The sequence below is a fragment of the Coregonus lavaretus genome, assembly GCF_964263955.1.
Source record: "Coregonus lavaretus genome assembly, chromosome: 2".
Classification (NCBI taxonomy): Eukaryota; Metazoa; Chordata; class Actinopteri; order Salmoniformes; family Salmonidae; genus Coregonus; species Coregonus lavaretus.
Genome location: NC_139989.1, coordinates 26,314,296 through 26,335,285, shown reverse-complemented (window position 1 = coordinate 26,335,285; position 20,990 = coordinate 26,314,296). Strand labels below are relative to the sequence as shown.

At 40.2% G+C, this 20,990-nt stretch overlaps 1 protein-coding gene across 1 annotated transcript in view; it reads right to left on the bottom strand.

The window, feature by feature from the left end:
• The window catches only part of LOC311147635 (cadherin-18-like), a gene marked incomplete at both ends in the record, with an annotated part of 124,889 nt that overhangs the window by 14,203 nt on the left and 89,696 nt on the right, over positions 1-20,990 (bottom strand). Inside the window, 3 exon segments of the mRNA XM_084184366.1 lie at positions 13,635-13,752; positions 16,054-16,175; positions 19,147-19,283. Of these exon segments, the coding sequence (XP_084040492.1) occupies positions 13,635-13,752; positions 16,054-16,175; positions 19,147-19,283 (377 nt within the window).

Sequence of the window (20,990 nt, the reverse complement as noted above, 5' to 3'; positions counted from 1 at the left end):
CTTTCAATTTTTTCATAATGGATTTAATGTTGCTCCGTGGGATGTTCAAAGTTTCTGATATTTTTTTATAACCCAACCCTGATCTGTACTTCTCCACAACTTTGTCCCTGACCTGTTTGGAGAGCTCCTTGGTGTTCATGGTGCCCCTTGCTTGGTGGTGCCCCTTGCTTAGTGGTGTTGCAGACTCTGGGAACTTTCAGAACAGGTGTATATATACTGAGATCATGTGACACTTAGATTGCACACAGGTGGACTTTATTTAACTAATTATGTGACTTCTGAAGGTAATTGGTTGCACCAGATCTTATTTAGGGGCTTCATAGCAAAGGGGGTGAATACATATGCACGCACCACTTTTCCGTTATTCATTTTTTAAACAAGTTATTTTTTTCATTTCACTTCACCAATTTGGACTATTTTGTGTATGTCCATTACATGAAATCCAAATAAAAATCCATTTAAATTACAGGTTGTAATGCAACAAAATAGGAAAAACGCCAAGGGGGATGAATACTTCTGCAAGGCACTGTACATCACAGTGTTCCGTACATTTGACCTTATTTTAACGCCCAAAAATTGTTATACTTCCAGGTCAACTGTAATATTAATACCATTGTAAAGCACAATTTCTCCCCTTTCCAGCAAAATCAATGACGAAACCTTCACGCTGCCTATCTCTGCATGATTGAAGAAGGCAATGGAGCTCCGCCGGGTCTTTTTAAAAATGGTGGAGGGGGAAGTGAAGGCTACTGAGTGATAGTGAAAGGTGAAGATATGTCGTGTGGGGAAACAGTTTTATCACCTCAAAACTTATCACCTCAAAAATGTAAATAAAACACTATAAATAGTTTATATAATGTCACATTGCATACCTATTTGAAGGTTTGTGTCAAATTTGAATAGGGGTTTTAGGGCGTCACTAAAGCTATCTTCACAAGTAAACTGCAGATGTCACGGCTTTTGAGAGTCATGACGGCTCGCAGTAATCACGCGAAAATTTAACTATTGATTGAATTAACTATTGATGAACTCACAAGTAATTCACTTTACACTCACCATTGATCATTTATTGATAAATAAATAAATACCGTTAAATATACGAGTTACACAAAGTAGGGAACTTTATTTTCAGAGGGGATGGATGTGAAGGAATATAATGTTACTTTATTTAATGTTAATGAACAAAGCATGAGAATGATTAGGGTTAATACTATAACTTCCAATAGCACAAGATAAATACTTTTATAAACGACTTAACGTTAGCAAATTACTGTATAAAGCAACAATATTCATATAAAAAAGAAATATAACAACTAACAACAGTTGTAACACCAACTCACCTCTGTCCTCTCACTCCATCACATACACTGAGTGTACATGAACACCTGCTCTTTCCCTGAAATCTGCAATAACGTTATGTTGGATTACATGGAAATGATATCCACATTTGTGAGTCCATTTCCTCGGCACTATCTTAATAAATGATGTTGAATGAAAAAAAATAATAATAATAATTTAATCGTATTATGACAGGAAATGTCTGGAAAGGGAAAGGCCCAACAAGAGCCCAAGAAACGGCGCTGCTACACCCTCGAACAGCTACACTCTGCTTACGAGGAGGTGAAGGCAGGGAGGAGCCTGAGGGAGCTGGCTCATGCCTCCTGTCAGTACCTGTTTATTGGGTAGCCAAAAACATTCCACATAGTTCTTAACTATTGCAGTTTGGTGACATGATGTCTTTTAGGGAGTCCAGTTCATTTTCTTCACCTGTGCACAATCAAGAGCAGAAAGAGAGGCACGCAGGAATGTCACCTCTCAATTTGGGTTAGAGCATGTAATTTGCGAACACGTTTAATAGATAGCACACGTGAATATTTAGGACATGCGTTATTGACATGCGTTATTGAGATTTCACAGTTATTGAACACACAGCTCTCGTGAATAGGTTGGCATAGCAAAGGTATTTCAAAACGTTAACACAGCAAACGTGAGAGCAAAACACAAAAGCTCTTTGTCAGCAGGTGATGGGTTTGCTTGTGTAAATGCAGATCAGAGGTTGGCGCAGTGGTATTCTTTTTAAGATTCAATATTGATTGATTCAGTGTTCGTGTTATTGATGACCACATTGCTACAGTGGGGAAAAAAGTATTTAGTCAGCCACCAATTGTGCAAGTTCTCCCACTTAAAAAGATGAGAGAGGCCTGTAATTTTCATCATAGGTACACGTCAACTATGACAGACAAAATGAGAAGAAAAAAAATCCAGAAAATCACATTGTAGGATTTTTTATGAATGTATTTGCAAATGATGGTGGAAAATAAGTATTTGGTCAATAACAACAGTTTCTCAATACTTTGTTATATACCATTTGTTGGCGTTGACACAGGTCAAACGTTTTCTGTAAGTCTTCACAAGGTTTTCACACACTGTTGCTGGTATTTTGGCCCATTCCTCCATGCAGATCTCCTCTAGAGCAGTGATGTTTTGGGGCTGTCGCTGGGTAACACAGACTTTCAACTCCCTCCAAAGATTTTCTATGGGGTTGAGATCTGGAGACTGGCTAGGCCACTCCAGGACCTTGAAATGCTTCTTACGAAGCCACTCCTTCGTTGCCCGGGCGGTGTGTTTGGGATCATTGTCATGCTGAAAGACCCAGCCACGTTTCATCTTCAATGCCCTTGCTGATGGAAGGAGGTTTTCACTCAAAATCTCACGATACATGGCCCCATTCATTCTTTCCTTTACACGGATCAGTCGTCCTGGTCCCTTTGCAGAAAAACAGCCCCAAAGCATGATGTTTCCACCCCCATGCTTCACAGTAGGTATGGTGTTCTTTGGATGCAACTCAGCATTCTTTGTCCTCCAAACACGACGAGTTGAGTTTTTACCAAAAAGTTATATTTTGGTTTCATCTGACCATATGACATTCTACCAATCCTCTTCTGGATCATCCAAATGCACTCTATCAAATTCAGACGGGCCTGGACATGTACTGGCTTAAGCAGGGGGACACGTCTGGCACTGCAGGATGAGTCCCTGGCGGCGTAGTGTGTTACTGATGGTAGGCTTTGTTACTATGGTCCCAGCTCTCTGCAGGTCATTCACTAGGTCCCCCCGTGTGGTTCTGGGATTTTTGCTCACCGTTCTTGTGATCATTTTGACCCCACGGGGTGAGATCTTGCGTGGAGCCCCAGATCGAGGGAGATTATCAGTTGTCTTGTATGTCTTCCATTTCCTAATAATTGCTCCCACAGTTGATTTCTTCAAACCAAGCTGCTTACCTATTGCAGATTCAGTCTACCCAGCCTGGTGCAGGTCTACAATTTTGTTTCTGGTGCCATTTGACAGCTCTTTGGTCTTGGCCATAGTGGAGTTTGGAGTGTGACTGTTTGAGGTTGTGGACAGGTGTCTTTTATACTGGTAACAAGTTCAAACAGGTGCCATTAATACAGGTAACGAGTGGAGGACAGAGGAGCCTCTTAAAGAAGTTACAGGTCTGTGAGAGCCTGAAATCTTGCTTGTTTGTAGGTGACCAAATACTTATTTTCCACCATAATTTGCAAATAAATTCATTAAAAATCCTACAATGTGATTTTCTGGAGAAAAAAAATCTCAATTTGTCTGTCATAGTTGACGTGTACCTATGATGAAAATTACAGGCCTCTCTCATCTTTTTAGGTGGGAGAACTTGCACAATTGGTGGCTGACTAAATACTTTTTTCCCCCACTGTATTAGCACCCTACTCATGAAAAATATGTTTAATGTTAGCCATAATAATATTAATACTAATGCTCATTTAAACGAAAATCATGAATAATTAAGGTTTCTTACAAGTGTATATGGTTAAGCATGTTTTAATCTGCGAGAGAAGCGCTACCCCCTGGTGGAAAGACGCTGTACGGCACACAATGAGTTGCATAACGCGTGGCGTACGTTACGTCGTGACACGTCACAATGTAACGCACAGCGTCAGAGGGGTCAGTTCTTTTCATATTTTCTTGAATACTATTGGTCCATTACCATGTCAATCAACTCTTGAATATAAATACATTTTGATGCCAACACAGTCGTTACAGTCCCATTAGTTTTCATTGCAAAATGTGTACGGAACACTGTAAGGTACCAGTACCCACCTTTTGTGGAAAAATGTTTTTAAGTATAGGGAGCATTACTTTTTTCACTGCGACCGGCGATCAGAGTTTACCGCCCTTATTTTTTTACCACTACAACACTGCTAACCCTGGTTTAATAGTCAAAAGAAAAATCTGGTTTAGAATATTATTGTGCATAGTAGTCCATGGATTATACAGTACTTTATGGCATGAATACTCCCAATGCTATACCAGATAATCGTGTCTCAAATGTTAAATAGAAATAGAGCACCACAGCAAGTTGCTGTATGAATGACAAGTCGCTTATTAAAATTCCCAAATATCAACGGCTTGACAGCATTGCCTATTAGCGAGCTGATTAGCTTGGAATAATAAAAACTATTCTGTATGCAAACTGGATCCAGAAATATGCCTTCACAAATCTATTGATCTATTAATATAACTGGGTTGTTTAGAGAACATAGCCTTCTAGTTAATTAACAATAATGAACATCAAATGTCATCACAATGATGTGGCACAGCAAACTGGGATCAGAGGGATGTAATTTTTAATAATTGTAATGTTAGCATCGGGAAGGCGTGCCTGTTTATCTTGTTTTTTTTACCAGCATTATTCAAGGCCAATCCTGGATACCGCATCTCCCGATTGCATTTTGTATTGCATTGTGTGCATCGCACTGCTGAGTTATACGCCTCCTTCTCGTATTCATTGTTAATGAAATGTTGCAACATTAATCACAACATAAAATATGTATTTTGGGGGCCCATAGGGTTCTGGTCAAAAGTAGTGCACTATATAGGGAATATGGGGACACAGCCATGTTGTGTCTACTCTATAAGGACCCATTTGGAACATAACTGGGATCAAAATAAAATACAATTGTATTGGTCACCTACACATATTTAGCAGATGTTATTGCAGGTGTAGTGAAATGCTTGTTTTCCTAGCTCCAATAGTGCAGTAATAATGTCTTACTCACGTCGGCCACGAAGAACGAGAGCTCAAAGTCCTCGGGATTAGCCCGTGTCGGCAGCACTGTGTTTTCCTCAAAGCATGCGAAGAAGGTGTTTAGCTTGACAGGGAGCAAGACATCAGTGTCAGCGACGTGGCTGGTTTTCCCTTTGTAATCCGTGATTGTCTGGAGTCCCTGCCACATACGTCTTGTGTCTGAGCCGTTGAATTGCAACTACACTTTGTCTCTGTACGGACGTTTTTCCTGTTTGATTGCCTTACGGAGGGCATAACTGCACTGTTTGTATTCAACCATATTCCCAGTCACCTTGCCGTGGTTAAATGCAGTGGTTCGCAATTTCAATTTCGCGCGAATGCTGCCATCTATCCACGATTTTTGGTTTGGGTAGGTTTTAATAGTCACAGTGGGAACAACATTCCCTATACACTTCCTGATGAACTCAGTCACCGTGTCAGTGTATACGTCAATGTTATTCTCAGAGGCAACCTGGAACATATCCCAGTCTGCGTGATCAAAACAATCTTGAAGCATGGATTCCGATTGGTCAGACCAGCGTTGAATAGATCTTAGCATGGGTACTTCCTGTTTGAGTTTCTGCCTATAGGAAGGGAGGAGCAGAATGGAGTCGTGATCTGATTTGCCGAAAGGAGGGCGGGGGAGTGCCTTGTAGCCATCCCGGAAGGGAGAGTAACAATGGTCGAGAGTTTTTGAAGCACGAGTACTACAGGCAATGTGTTGATAGAACTTCAGTTGCATTTTCCTCAGATTTGCTTGTTAAAATCCACAGCTACAATAAATGCGGCCTCAGGATATGTGGTTTCCAGTTTTCCAGTGTAGTTCCTTGAGGGCTGTCGTGGTATCGGCTTGAGGGGGAATATACACGGCTGTGACTATAACCAGATTGAATTCTCTTGGGAAGTAATGCGGTCGGCATTTGATTGTGAGGTATTCTAGTTCGGGTGAACAAAAGCACTTGAGTTCCTGTACGTTATCACAATCACACCATGAGTAGTTAATCATGAAACATACACCTCCGCCTTTCTTCTTCCCAGAGAGATCTTTATTCCTGTCTGCGCGATGTACTGAGAACCCAGCTGGCTGTATATATGGGGACAGTTTATCTGGAGAGAGCCATGATTCCATGAAAACAGAGTATGTTACAGTCCCTGATGTCTCTCTGGAAGGAGATCCTTGCCCTGAACTCATCTACTTTATTGTCTAGGGACTGAATATTAGCTAGTAATATACTTGGAAGTGGTGGATGGTGTGCACGCATCTTGAATCGGACTAGAAGTCCACTCCGAATACCTCTTCTCTGCCAGCGGTGTCTTGGAGCAGCCTCTGGGATAAGTTAAATTGCCTTGGGTTGTACGAACAAAGGATCCATTTCGGGAAAGTCATATTTCTGGTCGGAATAATGGTGAGTTACCGTCACTCTGATATCCAAAAGTTATTTCCAGCTGTATGTATACTGAATAAAAATAAAAACATAACATGCAACAATTTTACTGAGTTACAGTTCATACAAGGAAATTAGTCAATTGAAATACATTAATTAGGCCCTTATCTATGGATTTCACATTACTGGGCCGGGGCGCAGCCATGGGTGGGCCAGGGAGGGTATAGGCCCACCCACTTGGGAGCCAGGCCCAGCCAATCAGAATGAGTTTTTATTACAGACAGAAATACTGCTCTACCAAGCAAAAAGGCAGTAACTGCTCATTTGGTCGAAAATGAGTTAATGTCATTTTTGCTACATTAAATACAGTTGAAGTTGAAAGTTTACATACACTTAGGTTGGAGTCATTAAAACTCGTTTTTCAACCACTCCACACATTTCTTGTTAACAAACTATAGTTTTGGCATGACACAAGTAATTTTTCCAAGAATTGTTTACAGACAGATTATTTCACTTATAATTCACTGTATCACAATTCCAGTGGGTCAGAAATGTACATACACTAAGTTTACTGTGCCTTTAAACAGCTTGGAAAATTCCAGAAAATGATGTCAGGGCTTTAGAAGCTTCTGATAGGCTAATTGACATCATTTGAGTCAATTGGAGGTGTACCTGTGGATGTATTACAAGGCCTACCTTCAAACTCAGTGCCTCTTTGCTTGACATCATGGGAATATCAAAAGAAATCAGTCCAAAAATTGCAGACTTCCACAAGTCTGGTTCATCCTTGGGAGCAATTTCCAAATGCCTGAAGGTACCACATTCATCTGTAAAAACAATAGTACGCAAGTATAAACACCATGGGACCTAGAAGCCGTCATACCGCTCAGGAAGGAGACGCGTTCTATCTCCTAGAGATGAACGTACTTTGGTGCGAAAAGTGCAAATAAATCCCAGAAGAACAGCAAAGGACCTTGTGAAGATGCTGGAGGAAGCAGGTACAAAAGTATCTATATCCACAGTAGAACGAGTCCTATATCAACATAACCTGAAAGGCCTCTCAGCAAGGAAGAAGCCACTGCTCCAAAACCGCCATTAAAAAGCCATACTACGGTTTGCAACTGCACATGGGGACAAAGATTGTACTTTTTGGAGAAATGTTCTCTGGTCTGATGAAACAAAAATAGAACAGTTTGGCCATATTGACCATCGTTATGTTTGGAGGAAAAAGGGGGATGCTTGCAAGCCGAAGAACACCATCCCAACCGTGAAGCACGGGGGTGGCAGCATCATGCTGTGGGGGTGCTTTGCTGCAGGAGGAACTGGTGCACTTCACAAAATAGATGGCATCATGAGGAAGGAAAATTATGTGGAGATATTGAAGCAACATTTCAAGACATCAGTCAGGAAGTTAAAGCTTGGTTGCAAATTGGTCTTCCAAATGGACAATGACCCCAAGCATACTTCCAAAGTTGTGGAGAAATGGCTTAAGGACAATAAAGTCAATGTATTGGAGTGGCCATCACAAAGCCCTGACCTCAATCCTATAGAAAATTTGTGGGCAGAACTGAAAAAGCATGTGCGAGCAAGGAGGCATACAAACCTGACTCAGTTACACCAGCTCTGTCAGGAGGAATGGGCCAAAATTCACCCAACTTATTGTGGGAAGCTTGCGGAAGGCTACCTGAAACATTTGATCCAAGTTAAACAATTTAAAGGCATTGCTACCAAATACTCATTGAGTGTATGTAAACTTCTGACCCACTGGGAATGTGATGAAAGAAATAAAAGCTTAAATAAATAATTCTCTCTACTATCATTCTGACATTTCACATTCTTAAAATAAAGTGGTGATCCTAACTGACCTAAGACAGGGAATTTTTACTAGGATTAAATGTCAGGAATTGTGAAAAACTGAGTTTAAATGTATTTGGCTAAGGTGTATGTAAACTTCCGACTTCAACTGTACATGCTTAATCATGATGACAAGTATCCTGCCTCTATTGTATTGTGTTTTGGAGAAAACGAGGGTCACATTAGCAGTAAATGCAAAAAGTTTTAACCTGCCCTTGGCTGCAGTTACTGCCTTTTACCTTGGTATCATATAATTTTATTCTGAGAGTGATTCAATCGAACCTGTATGAGACGGACTAACAGCTACACTCACATACATTGCTAATCTAGGGACACAACATCATGGCACAGCATTCCCGGGGGAAAATGATGGTTGAACTTGCTCTGAAACGCAGACACACAGACAATGGTAAGAACTAGCTAGCAAAGTAGATCTGAGAACATAATTAATTAGCTAGCTAGCTAACGAGCATAGAGTAACAATGCTACCGGCTTCCATAAGAAGAGATCTGCAATTGATACTAACTTCAATCTGTTAGTGCTATAATGAATTATATTCCGAAATTTAAATCTGATGGTTTCTTTTCATCAGTACAACACACACACGATTTCTAGCCAGTGACAGCCACCTAGCTAGAACTGACACGCCCCTACCAAAATGTAAAACCCTACCTAGCTAGCATTAGCATGAAGCAATACATTTGTGCTACCTGCTCCTAAAAGAGGCGATCAGCAATTCAAACTAGCTTCCATCTATTAAACCTATAATGAATATAATCCCTATAATTGTATTCTGACATTCCATGGGTTATTTGAATCAGTAATGTTACACCACACACACGATCTTTAGCCAGCTGACAGTCAGTTCGACATGCACCCCATAACGTTACTGTACAATAACCTTTGTTGGTGTCACACCCTGATCTGTTTCACCTGTCTTTGTGATTGTCTCCACCCCCCTCCAGGTGTCACCCATCTTCCCCATTATCCCCAGTGTATTTATACCTGTGTTCTCTGTTTGTCTGTTGCCAGTTTGTTTTCTTTTGTCAGGGTCTACCAGCACTTTTCCCCTTGCTCCTGTCTTTCTCTAGTTCCTGTTTTCTAGTTTTCCCGGTTTTGACCATTCTGCCTGCCCTGACCCTGAGCCTGCCTGCCGTTCTGTACCTTTTGGACTCTGATCTGGATTACTGACCTCTGCCTGCCGTTGACCTGTCATTTGCCTGCCTCCTGTTTTTGTAATAAACTTTTGTTACTTCAACACTGTCTGCATCTGGGTCTTCTCCTGAAACGTGATAGTTGGTGGCGTATGTAATTAGCACAACAAGCTTTGGCATGCCAAATGTGTGCTAAATTTTTCTGCTTCGGTGCCATCATTACATGAATGTGGGAAAAAACTGTTTTGCCAAAATGACTTCCACCAATCCCTTTTGAAGCAGATGTTGTGCCCCAGAAACTAATATGTAACACTGTAAATTAATTTGTTTATTATAAAAGCTAAAATGTTGACGGTTAACAACGTCGATGTGCGAGTAGTTTTAGAACGGCCCACAACATGGTTTATGAATGTAAAATGCAGTCCCGGAGATCCGCTATAGGAAGATAAAATTGTTGCACCAGTAATATTGATCAGATCTTTTGACCTGGTTGAGTTAGAAGCAAGCCGTTCTTGCCTGTTTATCCAGTGCACTCGGACACAACAGTACAGCGAAGCCTTATCATTACAACAATTATTATCTGGGAGATTGTTTTCATAGTCGCACAGTGCTCCCAAAATAAAACTCCTGGTCGCACAGCAAAATATTTTGAATTAGTCACACTTTAGAGCCCTGCCTAGAGCCATTGGATATTTGAGGGTGGGTTTTGATTTCGATCATGCCCAATTGCCCACTAACACGGGATGGTAATGCCTAGGGAGTATTGTCATGCATGGAGAAACAGCTGGACGATGCGCGGAAAATGTTAATATCGGTCCCTTAACTGGAATGGGATTTGTGCCACAAATACTAAAACATTAGCGTGTGGAAACAGTGCCAGGGAAACTTAATCAAAGCATGGATTTGCTGTCATACCTTGTCCGTAGACTGCGTACATGTTAAGGAAACCAATGTAAAATGTTGTAATTTGGATGAACTATCCCTTTAATGAGCAGCAGGAAACCATGGTGAGTTCAGCCACTCTTTAACCCTCAAACTACCAACATATTTTACATGCATTGATTACCAACTGGGTTCATTTAGATCCCAAGAAGAAACTATTGGAAAAAACTATAATCACAGCAAACTATCAATTTTATTTCTTATCAAAACATTGCTGTTATCTGAAAAACAAAAGACCAAAACAGACTGTTATTTTAGCAAAATTACAGTTAATTTGCATATTCTGTAAAACGGAAATATAAATTTTTCCTTTATATAATGTGCAGTGTATTTCCAAAGTACAATCTACGTTAGTACTGAAAAGCTTATTTACCATAATGTTATTATTGTATCATTTCGTTTTCTGAATTTTGAAGAAAATATACATTTTGTCATATTTATGTGGTAAAAACAAATGGTATTTTATTTATTTATCCAGGCGAGTCAATTAAGGTCAAATTCTTACACCAAAATTAGAAAAATACTTAATTTTATTGACAAGGAGTGATTCAATTCACTTCAAAAAGTATCTGCAGAGACATTGAGCAAACATACGGCTAAGTTTTCTTTATTTACTAAACCCACAGCCAGCATTAGCGTTGTTGTTAGTGAAACAATGGGAGTGGTAAGGACTATGGCAGCATGCTTCAAAAAGCATGCCCAAATCCTTTAAGTTACTTTAAACCAAATGATATAGCGCCCAACATATTTAACAAGTTGTACATCAATAATATTAGAGGATAGTATAGGAATTCTGGTATTTATAAATCATTTTCATAAAATAACAATTTTTCTGAGGATACACACCAATATAGGACTATGTGTACATTCAGAGGGTAGCTGGTTTCTGTACTACAGTTCTACCAAGTATTCATACCACTGATATACTTTTATGAGCTGTTATGACTGCAACTAAGCATATTTAGGGGGTAATTTAATGTGTATATTGGATGTGATTTTAACCAGTCATAACCATAGGCGATCCCATAAGGTGCTCCATCTCTGCAGGTGATCTGTCTCTCTAGTCAAAATCACTGATACAGGTCCACCTCCACCCTCTGGTGGTATGGATAACTTCTAATTATGTCTCCAGAAAATTACTATAGGTGGAATTAGGTGTTTTTGTCTGGGGTCAAAATGAGGCCAAAGGACTTAATTTGTTTTAAAGTCCATATAGATACAGTACAGAAACACTAAACCAAAGATTTAGATTTGTTAAGAACAGGGTCATTCCATCAATGCGGTGCCTTTTGAGAAGAGTAACTTGGTGGGGGAAAAAAACTTTTTGATTTCACCTCATTTTAACATTCTGCCATAAAGAGCACAGGTTCAACTTAATTTTACACTTCATAAAAAAACAAAAAAATCCCATCGCAAGAGGCTAAATAAAGTAATAGTGTTGACTCTAACAGCGTTGACAATTTCATCTTAAATCAGCCATAAAGCTTGTTGTGTGCAACAGGGGGTGGCAATTGAAATCAAACATTTACTTTTATTTTTTATTGTTATAACATTACTAGCCATTATACCTATGGGTAACAGGGTTGACGTGTTATGCTCGACCCGCTCAGTTTTCCACCAGTAAATACCAGAAAATTGCCAAAAAGAGTAAAACCAGCTACCCGCTTTACACTATTATTTGACTATTATTTATTTTCAAAACATTTTTTTAAAAGGGAATAGTTTCACCATATTAAAACGAGAGTTCAGTTCATGTAACAGGGTTGACGTAAATTAATCACTTATCACATGAATTATATTATTATTATTATAAATAAATAACAATCTTCAGAAATGACTTTGTCCAAGCAACAAAATAACTAGGGCTTTATAATGATGGTGAAAATGTTAAGTGGGAAAAAAACTTCCTAGAAGTTACAGAGCATGCACAGAGGGACATGTCAAAATGCAGAATTTTGGCAGTTGTAGTAGTTTATACATGGACACATTTTGAGCACTTTTGGCCTCGACACTATACACTCAGCACTTGTGGTTGTTGACCTAACCATCTCCCGGGAAGGTAGGTTAAAAGGAGGTGAGGAGGGTCTGTGAGTGCCACTTGGACAAACACGGTAAAACCAGTCTCTGAGCTGTAATGGGAAGGTGGACAGCGGAGGCTGGCGGTGTGGACCTAAGGTACTATAAGGGCTGCATCCTAAATGGCGCCCTATTCCCTTTATATTGCACTACTTTTGACAAAAGCCAAATTGGAACATATTCCCAATCTCTGGGCTGTATAATTGGAAGGTGGACAGAGGAGGTTGGTGGTGCGGACCTAAGGCACTATAAGGGCTCAACAGCCTTATCTGCTATTATCACATAGATTTTATTTTCCTTTTTCCTCTTCCTCTTTCTTCCTCGGATCCATCCAGAGATCTGTGAACTCTTCTCTCCCAGGGCTACCTACCTATGGGGTCTACCGTCCACGGCAGAGAGTGTACCTGGGGGTCTTAGCTAAGTTAAGTAGCCTACACTCTTAGAAAAAAGGGTTCCAAAAGGGTTATTCGGCTGTCCCCGAAGGAGAACCCTTTTAGGTTCCAGGTAAAACCTTTTTTGGTTCCATCTAGAACAATTTTAAGTTCCATGTAGAACTCTCTGTGGAATCAGTTCTACATGGAACCCAAAACGGTTCTACTTGGAACCAAAAGGGTTCTACCTGGAACCAACAAGGGTTCTTTAAAGGGTTCTCCTATGGGGACAGCCAAATAACCCTTTTAGGTTCAAGATAGCACATGTACTGTTATATCCACCTGAGACTCACTGCTGGCTGACAGTTGCCATGGTAACCATTCACCACTCACTCAGCCTTAGTGCCTAGTACACAATACAATTAGGCATGTGGTAGAGTGGTGTAGGAAGAGAGGCAAGGACTAGAGCAGGTAATCCGTTAGACAACAACAAAGGTACCAAACATTCCATTCCAACCCCTCATTGGCACTCTGTTTTGTGAAATATTTTTGTCCCTGAAATGCCAACAGTGCCTAACTGTCATCGGATCGACAATCAAAAGATTCATATTTACACCTCACAGGTACAGTATCTGAGGGTATCTGGTATTGAGTGGTTGAATGTGAAACCCTGGGTGGAGATTTAGCCATAGGGCAGAGCTAGAGAAATTCATAAGAAATGCACACAGACGATATTGAATGCAATAAATACCTTCGTTGTCCTTGAGGGTGAAGTTGGGGTTGACAGGGATTCCGCTCGGCAACGAGAAGGAGAATCGCTGTCCGTTTGCAAAGTCATCCTTATCCACTGCAGTCATAGTCTGAATCACCTGTTATATATCAGGAGAGAACAACAAGAGGAGAATATACCAATAGCGAACTAATAATGAATCATGACCTGTTTTCATATGAAGAACAGTGCAAACCAAAAACTATGCATATTTCATTGTCTGCTATACAGTACGTTCATGCATAGCTAACAAAGGAACATCAAAAGTTCAGCGCTCAATAATCAACAATGATGAGAACCACAGAACATTTGCAGTAAAATAATCCACAGTTTAATTTAGTTATTCTGATCACATCCAATATACACATAAATCTGACCTATGCGTCATGCATCATCGACTACACAAATACCCTGACTGTGTCTGAAATGGCACCCTATGCACTACTTTTGACCAGGGTCAATAGGGTTCTGGTCAATAGGGCTCTGGTCAATAGGGCTCTGGTCAAAAGTAGTGCACTATATAAAAAATAGGGTGCCATTTCAGATGTAGCCCGTTATATCAAACATTTCTCTCCAGCAACCATCTGTATATTTCCTCCACCATCCATTTCTTTATGTGATGGAAGCCATATTGTTGAGGGCCTATAAATTCTAGAACGTGCTGCTACAGCCTCCCAGCCAGTGTGAGTTGGTATCAAAGGCTCTCATAGGCGACCCTTCTGGCACCCGCCCACCCGACTAGAATCACTACTCTCGATGGGTCTGACCTAGAGTATGTGGACAACTACAAATACCTAGGTGTCTGGTTAGACTGTAAACTCTCCTTCCAGACTCACATTAAGCATCTCCAATCCAAAGTTAAATCTAGAATCGGCTTCCTATTTCGCAACAAAGTCTCCTTCACTCATGCTGCCAAACATGCCTTCGTAAAACTGACTATCCTACCGATCCTTGACTTTGGCGATGTCATTTACAAAATACCCTCCAACACTCTACTCAGCAAATTGGATGTAGTCTATCACAGTGCCATCCATTTTGTCACCAAAGTCCCATATACTACCCACCACTGTGACCTGTACGCTCTTGTTGGCTGGTCCTCACTACATATTCGTCGCCAAACCCACTGGCTCCAGGCCATCTATAAATCACTGCTAGGCAAATCCCAGCCTTATCTTAGCTCATTGGTCACCATGGCAACACCCACCCGTAGAATGCGCTCCAGCAGGTATATCTCACTGGTCATCCCCAAAGCCAACACCTCCTTTGGCCGCCATTCCTTCCAGTTCTCTGCTGCCAATGACTGGAACGAACTGCAAAAATCTCTGAAGCTGGAGTCTCTTATCTCCCTCACTAACTTTAAGCATTAGTTGTCAGAGCACCTTACCGATCACTGCACCTGCACACAGCCCATCTGAAATTAGCCCACACAACTACCTCATCCCCATATTGTTATTTATTTTGCTCATTTGCACCCCAGTATCTCTTTTTTGCACATCATCTCTTGCACATCTATCATTCCAGTGTTAATACTAATTGTAATTATTTTGCACTATGGCCTATTTATTGCCTTACCTCCATAACTTGCTACATTTGCACACACTGTATATATATTTTCCGTGGTATTTCTGACTTTATGTTTTGTTTCACCCCATATGTAACTCTGTGTTGTTGTTTTTATCGCACTGCTTTGCTTTATCTTGGCCAGGTCTCAGTTGTAAATGAGAACTTGTTCTCAACTGGCTTACCTGGTTAAATAAAGGTTAAATATATATATATATATATATATATATTAATGAATAAGAAACTACAGAGAGCAAATTGGAATGAGCTGTGAGTAATTTTGAATGAGTAATCATTAACCCTCTCCCTCACTCTGCTTGCTACCCCTCTCTTGCTCTCTCTCTCTCTGTCTCCCTTGTTTTCTTTCCCTCTCTTCTTCCGGCCCATCTGTCTTTCCCATTCTCTCTCTCTCTCTCTCTCTCTCTCTCTCTCTCTCTCTCTCTCTCTCTCTCTCTCTCTCTCTCTCTCTCTCTCTCTCTCTCTCTCTCTCTCTCTCTCTCTCTCTCTCTCTCTCTCTCTCTCTCTCTCTCTCTCTCTCTCTCTCTCTCTCTCTCTCTCTCTCTCTCTCTCTCTCTCTCTCTCTCTCTCTCTCTCTCTCTCTCTCTCTCTCTCTCTCTCTCTCTCTCTCTCTCGTCCAAACTGCTGGGGGAAACACAACAGTACACTGCATAATGCATGTGGTCAGGACAACAAGGGAGTCGACGGGAGATAATCCAGAGCTCTCAGCACCTTCTGTCTCAGGTGTGCATGTGTTTGTGTTTGTTCGTGTGTGCATGCATGTGTTTTGTGTGTGTGTGTTTGTTTGTTTGTTGTGTGTGTGTGTGCTACAGTTGATGCTCACCTGTCCTGGCCTTGAGCTCTCACACACAATGACCTCCTTGTCCGTGTTAATTTCAGGAGGGTTGTCGTTCACATCCAACACCTGCACAGTGACGGGGACGTGGCTGAGGAGGCTGGGGATGTCTAGAATAAAATATAAACACACAAATTAATTAATAACATTAATAAAGATATCTGGCTCGTATTCACAAAGCATCTCTGATAAGGATTGCTGATCCAAAACTGATCCTAGGTAAGCACTCATACACTTTATGAGTCACTTTATGAATACGGGTCCTGAAGTATCAATAACACAAACTGACAAAGTGGTATCCAAGGTATCTGATTTAGCAAACCACGGACATATTTTGTGTCTTTAAAATTGCTCTGGTGGTAGACTATTTGACAAGATAATCTAGGAGTAGGAGGAGACGATGTTTACGGTCACGAAGCAAAACGTTTTCTTAATTTGCAGGCCAAAGAACAATACTAAGAACAACAGATTTGTTATTTTAATTACTTTTATCAAATAGGGCTATCTTCTGTATACTACCCCTACCTTGTCACAACACAACTGATTGGCTCAAAACACATTAAGAAGGAAATTAACTTTTAAAAAGGCACACCTGTTAATTGAAATGCATTCAAGGTGACTACCTCATGAAGCTGGTTGAGAGAATGCCAAATGTCATCAAGGCAAAGGGTGGCTACTTTGAAGAATCTCAAATATAACATATATTTTGATTTGTTTAACACTTTTTTCGTTACTACATGATTCCATATGTGTTATTTAATAGTTTTGATGTCTTCACTATTATTCTACACTGTAGAAAATAGTAAAAATAAAGAAAAACCCTGGAATTAGTAGGTGTGTCTAAACTTTTGACTGGTAGTGTATATTGTGACAGGAGGGGGTCGCAGTTCCGGAGCGACCCACTAGGTGTCATCCTCCGACAACCTTAGGCATCTCCTCACTCACAGTCTGGACTAATCATGATCCTATTGGTGTCACCTGTGTCTACCTGTTCACCTGTGTATTTATACCCTCACTTCCCTGTGTTCTCTTGCTCAGTTTTCTCTGCTAGTTTCACTATGCCAAGCAGTACTAATCAGTGTCTGATCGCGGGACATATGGCCAGGTACGTGAGAAGTGTTCTCCCTGTTTAGTTATTATTTCAGTCCCAGTTAGTATTTCGCATTTTGGCTTGCAGCCTGCTTTTTGGAGTCTTATTTGCTCTGCCTTTCTTTTTCGTGTAAAGTCCGTTATTTTGTATCCTGGTTTCGGGACCAAAAAATTAGCCATCTCTGCCTACTGCCTACTGTCTATCCTGCACCGCACCTGGGTTACACCTCACACCAACTCTTACAGTATATCATGACGATTTATATGAGATGTACAATCTCAATTATATACAATACAATGCAAGTGGAAATAATAGCGAGAGTCATGCCTATTCCTTCCAAATTCCGAATAACAGCAGTTACAATGGTTTACTAGCTTCATCAGACACCTACTTCACCAGCAGTAAGACTGAAGTGCTAATTCCGTGTAGGAGATATAAACAAATTGAAAGCTTTTTAAAATGTCATTTTTTCAACACTCAAGGAGCAATTTTGAACCTATTAATGACTCATGCATAATTATATACTTTTAAAGGCACGCATATTATGGAAATGAAACAATGGTAAATATGTTTCATTAAATGTGCTGTGAATAAACTGTTAAAAGCTTTGGAACATCAGCCAATTAAACTCTATAGTTGTGCTCTAGATTACAGAACAGCATTTTGGAAACAGTAACATAAATTACATAACCAGAATAGTATTGCTTTAATATAAGTTATAAAACACATATATTTTTGATCAGCATTAAATATTAATATGACAGTTATTAAAGGATAATGTGTTTGTGTCCCAAATGACTGTGTTTACACTACAGCATGAGCGGTCGTGAGTAGATGCGCTTGTTTTGAGATTAAAGCGAGAGCTGCATGTAGCCATCTGTGCACATTTTGTTCATATCCTTTGCTAGTTAGTGAGTTATTAGCCTAGTTATAGATCATTTGTAGACAGCAATAGGGGAGTGATCGCTTCCTACAAGAGCACACATTTCTAGACATCTTTGAAAAGCAAGTCAGGTAAAGAGCTTTTTTTTGGTCTTGTGTTGTATTTTGAGACAGGCTTGAAGAAGCTAAGTAGCAAATAGGCAGAGGGTAGCATAATTTGTCTGGTTCTCTGTAATAATGGTATGGGAATAATAATAATGCAAGTGGTTTCTTGCATCAAACAACACAACAAAAATTTCAGTCACCTCCTTGTCAGAAGGACAAGTGGATAAACAGGTTAATGTCAAGCCCTGCATGTTTTTTGATCCTCTGTAGCTCAGCTGGTAGAGCACGGCGCTTGTAACGCCAAGGTAGTGGGTTCGATCCCCGGGACCACCCATACACAAAAAATGTATGCACGCATGACTGTAAATCGCTTTGGATAAAAGCGTCTGCTAAATGGCATATTATTATTATTATTATTTTGTTTTTTTAAGTCTCATGGAATGTAGGCCTACATTGAACACCACACATTGGCTGCTACTGTAGGCTGAATGATAGAACAGTTATTTCATTTACATTTACATTTACATTCCATGTTAAAATGTTATGGGATGCATTTTCATCATTGTTTTTGATGGTATGCCACTCTGGTAGGCCTACATTATCATCATATAGCCACAGCAGCCTACTTGGCCACTGTTAAAACTGTAACTTAATGCGAGTACATCCTCAGTGTTCACAGTAAACGCGCGCTGGAAGTTGCACAGAACTTCTTGTCTCTGTGCCATAATCAGTTAGGCAGGTAAAACCGTAAGTAAATGGTTTGTGGAAAGGAAAAAGGAAATGCTAATAGCTTTGATAAGATCAGAATAAGAACATATAAATTGATTGACCCTTCACAAACCTCACCTATACCAGTGTGGTTTTACTAACTCCTCCAAAACCTCTATAGATTTAATATTTTAAGCTTGAGGATTCCCCTCCCCCATAGACGCACGCAAACACACACACACACACACACACACCCACACACTGCTGCAGTATGAATGGAAACCCTGGGTACCTACCAACCTCCGAGGCCATCACAGTGATGTTATGCCATGGCATGTCCTCCCGGTCCAGACTCTGGGTAGTCTTTATAACTCCGCTGTCCATGTCGATGTTGAAATACTTATCGCCGTGCTCACTGTGGTTGATGAAATACCTATTTTGAGAAAGGAGTAGGGAGAGGATTGTTTAAAATTACATGAATACCGCTTTTGCACAGTCTAAGAAACATTTCAACAGACCTGAGGAAATGGGAAATGCATCACAATGCAAAAATAAATTACCATTGAAGGGTTGATGTCGAACATATCCCTGTGTGCCATGGAGTCTACGGTCTACAGTGCAATGGGATTGTTGCAGACACTACAGTGCTTGCATCCCAATGGCACCCTATTTCCTATATAGTGCACTACTTTTGACCAGGGCCCACTAGGGCCCAAAGTAGTGCACTATATAGGGAATAGGGTGCCATTTGGGATTCAGCCTGTCAGTCAGTCAGTGGGTTTGTTCAGGACACTAGTGTTGAGGACTCACTGAAATGGGTCAACAGCAATTATCCAGGGCTCTTTAAAGAGAGGAATGTTTTGTGTAATAATGTTTTATGTGTGATAGTAACATTGTATTAACGGTCCTCACCGGTTCTTCACGGTCTTTACTAAGTAATTAAAACGCATCAAAAGATGTCTTGAATAGAGAACAAGAACTACGTTCAGCTGGTTTCCTTATAAGACTGTTATTATGTATGAAATGAACACTGAATGTGTGGTTGGTAACTTGTCTTTTAATAACCCATTTGCACCTCTAATTCAGTCTTGGTTCTCAGAAATGATATATATTGGCCATTTTCAATTGTCATGGAAAAAACCCACTAATTGCAAGATGGAGAGAGGGGAAAACGTAATAAAACAAAGGATTGCATTCATTTGCCGTAATTAATTAATTATCATAAGCATAGCTTGCTTACAAGTGTAAAAGGCACTCTCGGCAGAAATGCTGTCATGATTTATTAAATGCTCATGCTTACGAGTTCACAAAGGCTTTTCGACTGGAAGACGGAGTTTAACAGCAAGGTTCAAGCGTTTGGTGATCACTTAGGAGGAATCAAAAACAGCATGGGGGTTTGCATGACCATGTGACTCCATAAAACCTGTCTAAAGAGTGAAATGTTTTGAAGGTTGATATTTTGACACTTTAAAAAATGGCAGTGTTGCCTAAACACAACACATCCTCAATTTCTCCCAGTAAGGTGAAATTCACCAACAAATACTGTACTGTTGAGCTGCCAATTATTTACATCTCAATGTCCTGAGACGGAGAACATTCGCAAATGACCTATGCTCCTTGTAGGAGCCAAGGTTTTAGGTCAAGTAAGTCATGCATAGAGCTTTATAAAAAATATGTTAGTACTACGAAAGAAGACCATCTACAGTGCACTACAAGTATGACTCAGGTTATTACTCTGTGTAACTACTATGGAGTCGTCAGAAACCTCTCATCATGGAGGCATCAGATCAGACAGCACCTTGGTCCTCAGAGGGACATGACGACATCACCGTGACAATGGAACTCTATTCCACATCAAGTAACTCATGCCAGCAGTAAAATTTGATTTAAAAAACAGATAAAAATACACCTTATGGAACAGCGGGGACTGTGAAGTAACACAAACATAGACACATGCATACAAACACACGATAACATACGCACTATACACACGTACACATGGATTTTGTGTTATAGATATGTGGTAGTAGAGTAGAGGCCTGAGGGCACACACTTAATATGTTGTGAAATCTGTTATGAATGTATTGTAATGTTTTTAAAATGTATAACTGCCTTAATTTAGCTGGACCCCAGGAAGAGT